The 12,667-nt window shown below is 37.5% G+C and overlaps 1 protein-coding gene across 1 annotated transcript in view; it reads left to right on the top strand.

Moving 5' to 3' along the window:
- fat3b (FAT atypical cadherin 3b) overlaps positions 1 to 12,667 on the top strand; it is an 81,932-nt gene that overhangs the window by 7,614 nt on the left and 61,651 nt on the right. Inside the window, exons 6-7 of the mRNA XM_032576388.1 lie at positions 7,776 to 7,894; positions 9,194 to 9,392. Coding sequence (XP_032432279.1) covers positions 7,776 to 7,894; positions 9,194 to 9,392 — 318 coding nt within the window. The remainder of the gene's footprint in view (positions 1 to 7,775; positions 7,895 to 9,193; positions 9,393 to 12,667) is intronic.

Here is a 12,667-nt window from a genome sequence, read left to right as displayed (position 1 = left end):
TTTCTTTTTCAAAACAAAAATATATTGCTCTCTTGTTTTAACATTTTCATGGCACCTACACAGGACTTGTAAGTTTCAAAGTATTTGACAGTTCGTATTGGCAGACATCATAGAACTGATTAATGAAATTAATTAGCCTATGATTTATGAAGCTGCATATGCGGACCAAAAGTTCTGCATAAGCAGTGTCAGTAGTGTGAGGAGTAAATGCAATACTAATTGAAAACATAAGTATCTGTTAATATTTCAGCTCTGAACCTTTGCATGAATTAAGTGGCACAAATAGTGTTTTCTCTTGGTGCCCTTTTCCTCTTACCTCATGTTGCGCTACTGTATATAAACTACACTGGAAGCTTGTATTGACATTTAAGGGGCTAATTATTATTGACTGTAGCTGAGAGTGAAACAGATGGACAGAGAGAGTGACTCTGTTAACTTTTCTAAAAACGGCATGCAGTTTTTTTCAGATTATAACTCTACCTATTAAGAAAAAAAGCTAGCTTAACCACACTAACACTCAATGCAGGTATGAGTTCTTCCTTTGTTAAATCATGAAGTAACTGTAACAAATTCACACCAAGGTCTGATTACTGCATGTTGAATCCAGAAAGTAGTTAAGCATAACCTGTCTGCCAGGATGAAGTAGGCAAATAAGTCTCAAAAAGCAACACATCATGAAAAATGCAAAGGCAAATCCTTTTTCCGACTATATTTACATATGCAGTCTCATATGTTTACTGTCTAGTTTGTGCTCATAAAGAAACAATGTTGGAATACATGAAGAAACCCTGCTTGGAGTCATCATTCACTTTGGTGTTAAAACCTCAGTGAGGAACATCACAGACAGTGAGAACGTTTATTGAGTGCAGATTTTCCAGGGGAAATCAAACTGCTTGTTAGAGCAGAAACTAAAAGGAGAGAGGAGTGGAAGTGAAAGTGAAGAGAGGAAGGAAGAGGATGCAGGGGGGAGTTTGGAGTGCATAAAAAGTGTCAGAAGAAAATACAGCTTTCTTCCTTCCAGGTTCTTTTATGTTTTTTTCTAATCTTGCAGTTATTTGTTGTTTTTCTCTCCTAATATAATAAGCATAAAAAATACCAAGCCATTTTGTGTCAAATGAAAAGGTTGAACAAGGACATGTATAATTTGATTTATCTCATTGTGCTGAAGAAGTCAGCTGTGGACAGCACTTCAGTCTGTCCTTCTATGGTGCATTTTGCTGCCGTATTGAGTCCCTGATCTGGCTGCATGTGAATCTGGCTCTCACTGCTAAACTAAGTATATGAAGAAAAGGGGATTTAGACAGAGAGAGATAGAAATAAATAAATGAAACAGAGAGAAAATTAGAAGGAATGAGGTCTTGTGTTTAGGTTCTTGTACCGTATGTCTTATATCAGCCCTGCTCTTAGTTTCAAAACAGGCTCTTTGATGCGTTATGTAGGGCATGACGCCTTCGTTGTCTGGAGTATTTTCCACTGATAAAGGCCTTCTATTCCTCTATTTGATATTTAGATGTTTCTTCCATGTCCATTAAGGCACTGTTGAAAAAAACATGGTCACTTTATCAAAAGAAATGTAGGATCCTTTCTGGCTTATATCCAAAGCTGGCTGAACTTTAAACAAAAATTTGTATTCCTGTCATTGGGCAGGGAGGACTAAAGCTTCCATATTTCTCATTGGACATCTGTCAGGAGCTTCTCTATTAGTGCACTTTGCAAGCTCCATATTTGTCACAGTCAAGATAAAGTACTTGTTAAGTCACATGGAGACACATTTAAGAAGCATACATTTCACATTTATTAAAAATTAATGGGCTGTACTTTCATGTTGCATGCAGAGCAGTTTCTCAAGAGAAAAATGATGACAATATTTTTCAATCAGTCTTGGCATTGATCATTTGCTAGCATTAATTAGATAGTTAGGTCACTAACATGTTTCTCATGGATGGGGATGTAAACGAACCTGATGGATGGATGTAAAACCTTGCTGGGCTGCACAACTTCTGCATTAGAGAATGTGGCGTGACCCTTCAATTTTTTTTTGTCCACTCTTTCAAGTGTGTTATTTATGGTGAGAATGGAGGCTGTCAAGTCCGATTCATATTGAATCTGGTGAATGGTGGCTGTCGGTTTTAAAGTTCAAAGAGCTTTTGAAAGAGCCGGCTCTGTTTTCCTTGTCTCTCTGTCGGGACTATTTGACAGCGATGAGATGTGTTTTGAAAAGGACATGGTCAAGGACAACAGGGCAAGCATGTGTCTCAGCAAACACTTTTGCTATGCATTGCATGTGTCCTGGGTTGACTGCTTAGTCCTAATTTAATTGATGGTTTCCCCATTATTAACACCTGATTTGTGTGAAAGTACATGGGGAGTTTGTGGCTGACTAGCAAAGTTAGAGAAGAGACGTATAATAAATAATATATATTATGTTTTATAATATATAGTATATAAAACATAATAAAACATAAAATCTTCAATCTTTTATTGAAGATTGTAGTAGTTCAGGGTAAGTATTACAGATACACTGATGAGTCTTTTCTTGGCTGATAATGACTACTAGCTTTGTTGTGGGCTTACCAGCTGATTCCAGTTTTGACCAGTTCTGTCATGATTTTTTTTCATAGTGTTTGTAATTTTGAATCCTTCATAAAACTAAGGAATTACAAGATCTTTTTTTTGTTTTGTTTTCAACTCAAAAATGTGTATCAAACTGTTGGTTGATGAAACAAATATTTTGGGAGTTTTTAGTTTTGACTCATTTACTGTATACAAAACTAGAATTTTGTATAAATTTTGTAGGCTGCAGATCACAATCGAAGATAATTTACACTAAGTTGGCTGATTGATTGGTGCATCTTTAGTATGTATGAAAAGGACTTTCTGCCATGATTATGCTTTCAGCACATGATTTTACACTGTCACATTACACTGATATAATCTTAACAGTGTTAATATACACTGCCTGGCCAAAAAAAAAGTCGCCACCAAAAAATGGTCACACTCTAATATTTTGTTGGACCGCCTTTAGCTTTGATTACAGCCCACATTCGCTGTGGCATTGTTTCAATAAGCTTCTGCAGTGTCACAAGATTTATTTCCATCCAGTGTTGCATTAATCTTTCACCAACATCTTGTATTGATGATGGGAGAGTCTGACCACTGCACAAAGCCTTCTCCAGCAAATCCCAAAGATTCTCAATGGGGTTAAGGTCTGGACTCTGTGGTGGCCAATCCATGTGTGAAAAAGATGTCTCATGCTCCCTGAACCACTCTTTCACAATGTGAGCCCGATGAATCCTGGCATTGTCATCTTGGAATATGCCCGTTCCATTTGGGAAGACAAAATCCATTGATGGAATAACCTGGTCATTCAGTATATTCAGGTAGTCAGCTGACCTCATTCTTTGGGCACACAATGTTGCTGAACCTAGACCTGACCAACTGCAGCAACCCCAGATCATAGCACTGCCCCCACAGGCTTGTACAGTAGGCACTAGGCATGATGGGTGCATCACTTCACCTGCCTCTCTTCTTACCCTGATGCGCTCATCACTCTGGAACAGGGTAAATCTGGACTCATCAGACCACATGACCCTATTCCATTCCTCCAGAGTCCAATCTTTATGCTCCCTAGCAAACTGAAGCCTTTTTTTCTAGTTAGCCTTACTGATTAGAGGTTTTCTTACGGCTACACAGCTGTTCAATCCCAACCCCTTGAGTTCCCTTCGCATTGTGCGTGTGGAAATGCTTTTGCGTTCACAATTAAACATACTCCTGAGTTCTGCTGTTGTTTTTCTTCGATTTGATTTGACCAAACGTTTAAGTAATCGCCGATCACGATCATTCAGGATTTTTTTCCGACCACATTTCTTCCTGGAAGACGATGGTTCCCCACCATCCTTCCAGTTTTTAATGATGCGTTGGACAGTTCTTAACCCAATTCTAGTAGTTTCTGCAATCTCCTTAGATGTTTTCTCTGCTTGATGCATGCCAATGATTTGACCCTTCTTAAACAGACTAACGTCTTTTCCACGACCACAGGATGTGTCTTTTGCCATGGTTGTTTAAGAAATGAGGAGTTACTCATTGCATCAGCTGGGGTTAAATAACTTGTTGCCAGCTGAAAGATAATCGCCTATGCAGTACTTATCCAATAGGAGGCTTGTACCTATTTGCTTAGTTAAATCCAGGTGGTGACTTTTTTTTTGGCCAGGCAGTGTATATATATATATATAAAAAAAAAAAAAAAAATTCCCTTCTCACCCACCGCGGGTGGTTCTTATCCTCTGAGCTCGGGTCCTCTACCAGAGGCCTGGGAGCTTGAGGGTTCTGCGCAGTATCTTGGCTGTGCCAAGGACTGCACATTTCTGGACTGAGATGTCTGATGTTGTTCCTGGGATCTGTTGTAGCCATTGGTCCAGTTTGGGGGTGACTGCCCCGAGGGCCCCGATGACCACAGGCACCACTGTGGTCTTCACCTTCCAGGCCCTCTCCAGTTCCTCTCTGAGGCCCTGGTATTTCTCTAGTTTCTCGTGCTCCTTTTTCCTGATGTTGCAGTCGCTTGGTATTGCTACATCTATCACAACGGCTTTCCTCTGTTGTTTATCCACTACGACAATGTCTGGTTGGTTCGCCATTACCATTTTGTCTGTCTGGATCTGGAAGTCCCACAGGATCTTAGCTCTGGCGTTCTCCGCCACCTTTGGGGGTGTTTCCCACTTTGATCTCGGGGTTTCCAGTCCATATTCTGCACAGATGTTTCTGTACACTATGCCTGCAACTTGGTTATGTCGTTCCATGTACGCTTTCCCTGCCAGTATCTTGCACCCTGCTGTTATGTGCTGGACTGTCTCAGGGGCCTCCTTGCACAACCTACACCTGGATATATATACATATATATATATATATATATATATATATATATATGATTTTATATATATATATATATATATATATATATATATATATATATATATATATATATATATATATATATATATATATATATTATTTAGCCAATGTGTTTATTTCCCATCTGTCATTTTTTTAAGGGATGCATGCAGATATGGCCATGACCTGACTTGGTGGAAATCCCTTGCTCAGCTGCAGCTTAGTGAAGGTTCAATAATATCAGCATTATGTAGAAACTGGTGTTCCAATCACCATTATTTCAGGTGTCCAAAATAAGCAAATAATGGCCAACCCTGCAGGGCAGATTGTATGTATGTCTGCATTAAGCAATTTGCAAATTAATATTTGAAACGTAGTTTAAAACAGAGTTCAAAACTTCAAGTACTATGAACATTCAAGAATTAAAGCCACAAGCAAGTAAAAATAAACCTGGTTGTTAAGATCTAAAAGCACTTCCAAGTTAGTCTGGAACACTTTGCTGCAACATGGTTTAAATATGAAAGATTAATTTGGCACATCAATAGGCACTTTCAGCATCGCAAAGTCACAAAATGTTTTTAAATACTAATCAGTAGCTATTTATTTTAATCTATTCTAATAATGGTAATTAAGTTTGTCTTTGCAAAGGGACTCTAATAAGCAACAGGTATAGTAGCAATATTTGGGTTTTGATAACCATATAAGACCCAGAGTAAATGATTACTTCTCATTTCTGAGCAGTAATCAAAGACTGTAAATTAATCAAGTTCTATACTTCAGTGCCAATTTGTTAGGCAGTTGTGAACATGTAGTGTGATGCAATTCCAACATCCACATTTCCAGCATTTGGCAAATATTCTATAGCTGATTCACTTTAAATCATCTCAGTTCATAAACAGATATATCACACTTAAAAACATCTCTCTGACAAGTTTCATGAAAATAAATGAGGGTTTACTGATAAAGCACATTACCAATATGTTTAACTTACAGAAAATATATTTCATCTATTTCAGTAATGAGTCACACTGCTTAATTGTTTGTGTAATTTGGCCTGGATATTTCAGAACTATTTCGTCATTAATGAAAGGAATCATTTGGACCAACAAGACCATAAAAATACTCTATCATTGCAGTTTTATGTACTTTTTTTTGACAAACCTTTGTACCTTTTTCTTACTCTCTCATGGCTGTGGGCAGGAAGGTTTAACGATTTAAAAAAGGTTTAAAACGGTTTAAAAAATCAGCTTTTACCTTTTGAGTATCTACTTTGTACAACATTCTTATTGTTGAATTCACTTAGCTTTATCCTGAATAAACTTTGTAGATAATGTTACCACACTGCAAAGAAGGCACTGTAACACAGTGTAATTTTATTTGCTATTAGGCAGAGCTACTGCATTTTGTTGTACAATAAAAATAATCCATGAACAGCTGAGAACAAACTGAGCAGGGTGTTTTACATGGAGAAGTATGATGCAATCAGAATATTTATGCGAGAGATGGTAAATTTAAGCATACAAACATAGTTTTGAGAGAGCGCAAAGCATATTTCTAAACAAGCATAATTTTTAAAGCCCATTTGCAAAGTTTAGAGAAAGATCAGTGAAACATAAGAGATCAAAAACAAGTTCACATTTGGAAAATGCATGCCATGTGTTTTGGAAGGAATAATCTCCTATGCAAAGCAAAACTGCACTAGATCGTAGGTTTCCTCAAACGTCTTGAAGAAACTGTGTGAAACTCTCAAACTTCCTCACCTGTACTGTTTTGTCTAATATGAACTGCGATAATCGGTTTGTATTTCTTATCAGTGGTCTGCAGTTTGTACTGCTGAATTTACTTGACTAGTTTTCTGTATGCAGTGATGTCAGTCCGACATGCTGTTGTACTATTCCATGAATCAGTTTTTGGGCAAAATCATAACAAAGTTTTGCAAAAGAGAAAAAGAAAATTAAAATAAATCCAGCTTGAGCAGGATTGAATGTGAGTAGCATGATGCAATCCAGAGGAGAGCACTTTAATCTAAGAGGTATTAAATTTGAGTTTTCAGGCAGAGCAGTGCAAATTTGCAAGCAAGCAACAGTTTTTGGAATGTGTGATCAGTTTTTAAAGGTGAACAATGTAACATCTGAGGCTGAAAACAGAGTCCTGCTAGTAATAGGTACTCTTGGGTTTTAGAGGGAAATCTTTCCCATACAACCAGAAGTTGCTTTTTCTACATAGTTTGTTCAAATATATTTAAATAAACTGGGATTTAAAATCTTGCTCTGCTATGCTGGCATGACATATATAACATAAAAAAAGGATTTTGTTAGGTCATGAAGGCATGAGTGTTTTTGTGTCATTCCTAAAAGTTTAGACAATGCTGCATGACTGATTTATAGAAAGTAATAAAAGAGGCTTCCATTTGTCATCTTAGGTGTGTGTGTGTGTGTGTGTGCATGTTTTTTTGTCCCTGAAGAGGTCACCAAAGCTGTCAGCCACTCATCTTCCTTAAGGCCACTAAACACGCCTCAGTCAGGGTGTATGAGTGTCTGGGTGTTTTTTGTTTGGTGCAGGGCAGTTCAGAGTACGTTTAGCACTGAGCAAATAGCAGTGGGAGCAGTTTGGTCAGCTGTGATTAGCTGTAGAGAGGCTGAAACATTGAAGGTGACTACAGAGGCGCTACTAATGCCTGTGAATGTCACTGAAGCCAGGACACAGAGTTAAGTTTAAATGTGTCTCTTTGCAACAGGAAACTTAGTATTCAAAGACTTTTCCCACGAGACCTTTTAAGGATGTATCCCTTTGATAATACCCAATCTACATTCCACCCACCTAAAAGACATACATTGGCATTGTCTAACCAAGTCACGGCTGCATTAATGTTTCTGTTTCCTCAACAGGGGTGATTTATACTGCTGGTAACTTGGATTGTGAGACCAAAAACTCCTACTGGCTCACTGTGTATGCCACAGACAGAGGGGTTACGCCCATGTCAGCTTCAGTTGAAGTCTTCATTCAGGTAATGATCATTTGCTGAGATTTTTTTTTGTCTGTATATAGTGCATGCCAAATATCAAATGTAGAGGTGTGAGCATTCATTAGCATTATAAGATGATAATACAAAGTTCAAGAGTAACATTCAAAATGAGGGAATTTAGGCATTTTCTTGGAAAGAAGCATCACTTTTTAAACATCCTGATATTTTAAATAGTTTAATATTTTAAGCTAGCTTCTCAGGGCCCTCGATAGAGAAACAAGCCTTCAGAACCACATCACAGATTCTCCACCATACATGGTACAGGGCATAAGGTGCTTTCCACAAATTAGTCTTTTGTTTCTCGCTAGATGTGTACCTGTGGTAATTGCAACAGAAAATCCAATAGCTGACTTAGAGTTTTTGATTGTATGTGGTATTAGGCAAGTATCTTTGTGTTCATTGCTAGAAAGGTTTTAGTGGTCTGTTGAAAGGTCAGGGGCTTTGTATGTCAGTGATTGTTATTCACTGCTTGTCAACATATAGCTGGGGGTTATGCTGTTTGTGGAATATTGTTGGGTAGCGCTGCAGCTGAAGTGAGAGTAACATAGCAAAAACTCTCCATGTGTTACTATTTAAAGCATGGTGCTAGGCAATCTCTCTTCTGAATGAACCACTGGACCATTCTTTGCATTTGGTTCAGCTACAAAACAATCTGTTGTCTCAGAACTGGAATTCATCACTGTTAGAAGAACCCTCTCACATAAGTTAGAAGCATATTTAATCGGCAGCCCCTTCTCACCTTGGGATATTTGAGTGTAGTGATCTGATTAGGCGCTTTACTCTTGGCCTTTTTATCACAGACAAAAACTGAGAAATGAATCAGGAGCAGGTGCTTCTCATTCAGTGACTGAACTGTCTTTGCTCTCCGTGCCTCTCAGCAAACGCTCAATCAACTCGCTGTTTCCCATAAATATTACAGATCTATGCTGTTAGGAGGCAAATCAATTCACTGTGCTTTTAAAGTGTGACATCTATGACATTTTCTGGTAAATAAATTTCCATGTTTTGATTAATAACATATCAACACAGACCTGGGGTCCTTTGATTAGTAAGCACTCCTAAAATCTGCAAATACATTTTCTTCTTGCGTTCATGCTGATTCAGACGGTCATGTTTTATCAGCATTGTCAGTTCAGTTCCCAACACATTTCCAACCAAGATATAGTGGATATTGAGACTGAATCCAAACAACAATACTTATACAAGTTCAATACCCAATCTTGGTCTTTTTCTCCTGCCTGTTTCTCCTAGTATTATGATTTGCTATTGTTTCTCCACCAGGTCGAAGACGTCAATGACAATGCTCCACTCACATCTGATCCTATCTACCACCCAGTCGTCAAGGAGAACTCTCCAAAGGATGTGTCAGTCATTCGTATTCAAGCACAGGACCCTGACCTTACAGCAGCACCCACCCGTCTGAGTTACCGCATCTCTGCAGGGAACCCACAGAATTTCTTCTCTATTAACCCCAAAACAGGTAAGGTTCTCAGACATGGTATGCTACATTACTCAAGTATATTTGCAGTGTAACTTGATGATTTCTTCTAGGACTGCACTATTATTAGTAAACATTTCAATGGGACACTATTCTTCTTATACCTTCCCACAATATCTCCTCCAGTCTTCATGAGCTTTAGTTTGTCAGACATAGATTGAACTCAAGTAAGAGTTACAGTGCTAGAATATATTTTACTCAATATGAGGTAGAAACAAGAGTAAAAAAGTGTTATTAGTAGGCTACGTCAAGTGCTATGATGCAGCACACCTGGAATAAATAAAATTCAGGTTCTAAATCCCAGTGGACATCAATGTGTAGGAAACAAAAAGGAAAAACTAAAATAAGATTCAAGAGCAGCACAGAAGTATGCACCATTTACTTTCCCTAATCCACAGGCATTTTGTCAGTGGTGTCAGGTCAAGGTGACTTCATCTCATTAAGGCTAAGTACAAGTGTATTTCTTATTTAAGGTAAATGCAACTACCTTTATTAGTTTCTAAGAACACATGATGACCCTCCTTAGCCATTTGCCCACAGACTAAAAGGTTATAAAATGTTCGGAACTGGTCTGTCGCAAGTAGCTCAAAAACTCATTCATATGGACCACCATTCTGTTAAAAGGTACAAACAAAAAACGTCTGTTACAATTTTTACTATTTTGCTATAACCACAACAATATACCATTTATCTTTTTATATTTATTTTGTCTGTTTTCTTTGTCATTATGCTCAGGGAACATTGTGCCCCAGCATCTCCTTGCTACACATTTGACATATAGAAGTTGTCTTACAGTGAATGAATACTGTATGTGTTCTGCATTGACACAGTCCTGCCACTGGTTCAAATACTACACTCCTTATCCCATTCAGAACAAGAGAGCACAAGAGTGATATACGTACTTCCAAGCCATTAAACAGACTTGATGTTTCATGAAATTCCCATCATATACTCCTATTTAGTCCGAGGAATCATTTATCTAGGTATATTGATATACCTAGATAAATGCCAAAATAGGAAGCAGTGGGACAACAGATTTAGGGCTCATTTGGATCTATCATGTCTTCTTATCTAGCCTCAGACTGCTATAGCCTCCAGTTAAAATGAGAAATGTGCCACAACAGCCCACTTCTCTTACCCCTTCCACTTCCACACTTCCTTTTGTATTTTCTTAAATCTATAATCTTTAAGCCCAATAGACATTGCCCCTAAACAATGTAATTACAGGTAGTTTTATTTTATTATATGGTGCTGCAGTAGGCTTTGTTCTACTGCTTTAGGCATTGTTCTGTTAAATCTGAAAGATGTTTTTGTAAAGTCTTGTGAGAAGAATCAGCAAAGTTCAGAAACATGGTTGGAACTTTGGTTTCTTGACTGCTTTTCAAAGTTTTTATGTGACCTCACTGTTGAGATGATTTGTGCAAATTTTCTCTGACATCCACACATTTCAGATTTCTCATACATATTTTAACAGGCTCACAAAAGATGATTTACACAGCAGCCTGTTAAAATGACATATCATGTCAGAGCACTGTGCCTGAACATCCTTTCCAACTTTTAATCTTCTGGGGAAAAAGATTGAATCACTGTCAAACATTGTTTTGACTTTTACCTTTTATAATTTTGGTTTAAGATAATAAAAAAGTAAACCATTTGTTCTTTTCAATTACTAATCAAGTTGTTCAGAACTGTCACAATATTTGTGCAAAACACAAACTATATTAAGGAAAAAGAAAATGATGTGTATGTCACATGAATCTGTCAAATGTGAAGTTTAGGGAGGCCACAGTGGATTCTAAGCAATGACTGACATGTACATTAAAGAATGATGCTTTATATAGTAATGTTTTATTCAAATCCCATACCTCTAAACCCACCCAGTCTTGTGAGGTCTTTGTTGCTGCCCTAGATTACATTTTAAGTGATTCAACAAACAACCAAAAGCATTTATGAAGCCTTTTTAACTCAAGCATAATTTGCACTCAGGGAACTGTCGATGTAATGATCAAAAACCAATGTCCTATACGCAACATGCAGCATGTCAACCGTCGCTCTGATGTTAAAAATAGGGAACTTCCTAATGGTATGTGTATGCATGTCAAAGCTTTAAATCGAAGCTGCTGGTGGCTCCATTTGTCATTCTCCACTACTGTTTGAAAATGCTTTTGTGCATTATGGCTGTATTATTGACATTATGTAGTGAAGCAGACTGAACCGGGGTGAGAAGGCTAATATTGATCCTATTAGAGACATTCTGCCCCTCACTCTCTCATTAATATGTAACCTGGACCTAACACTAAGGCATTCTCTCACAGATCGCGTAGCTGTAATAATGAGTCAGTGGGTTTGTTGTGATGCATCCCTCTGATGCGATTAGTGTTAATGCAGGTGCAACAGCATATTGAATCAATTTGTTATTCAGCAGATTAGAATGCTCACCCAACAGCTGTATCTATGAATAATGTGTGTCTGTGTTTGCATGAGAGGGAAAGAGACATAGTGTGACAATTGAATCAATTGATTAATTGTTACATCATTGTGTTGGAAAGGGAGGTTCAGCTGCAAACAGTCAAAAAGCATTATCTCACAACAGCACACTGCGGTATGAAAATAACATTGTTTTTGAGCTTGAGTACTTATCTGTGCTGTCTGTTGTGTCTCAGGGGAGCATTTAGCCATCTGAGCCCTGCTGTCTGTGTCTTTCAAACAACTCAATACTTTCTCAACTTGTCTGTTATTCATTACTTCACGAAAACATATTTATAATATTAATGATATTTTAATACATTTTAATTAACATTCTAAGAAAGTGCTCAGATTAGTTTCAAGCAATATTTCATGCAAAAAGAAGACACTAGCTCCCATCAGGGTATGGAAATGGAGTCATTTGTTTCAAACTATTTTTCATTGTTAGCAAAAGGTGTTGTGGCATTCTTGCTCATTAATATGTAAATAATAAAGAGGTTAGGGTTTTTCTGTATTGATTTTAACATTTATACTGAATAAATAATGACCTGACAGTTGGGTGCTATTGGTCAGACATACCATTTCCAATTTGAGAGTATTCAAGCATTGTAATGTGACCAATGAAAGTTTGCAAGTTCAACAGTGTGCAGGAGTTACCCCCCTCTTTTCTGGTATGAGATTCTTGTAATGCTATAACCTTAGGAAAATACATAGTGTGACAGTACTAAAACAAATATTAAAAATATAACAGTATTATATGGTTTAATTTAATGTGTCCAAAGTCTGTCCCT

Source organism: Xiphophorus hellerii, chromosome 11 (genome assembly GCF_003331165.1).
Source record: "Xiphophorus hellerii strain 12219 chromosome 11, Xiphophorus_hellerii-4.1, whole genome shotgun sequence".
NCBI lineage: Eukaryota > Metazoa > Chordata > Actinopteri > Cyprinodontiformes > Poeciliidae > Xiphophorus > Xiphophorus hellerii.
This window is presented reverse-complemented; position numbering and strand designations above follow the sequence as displayed.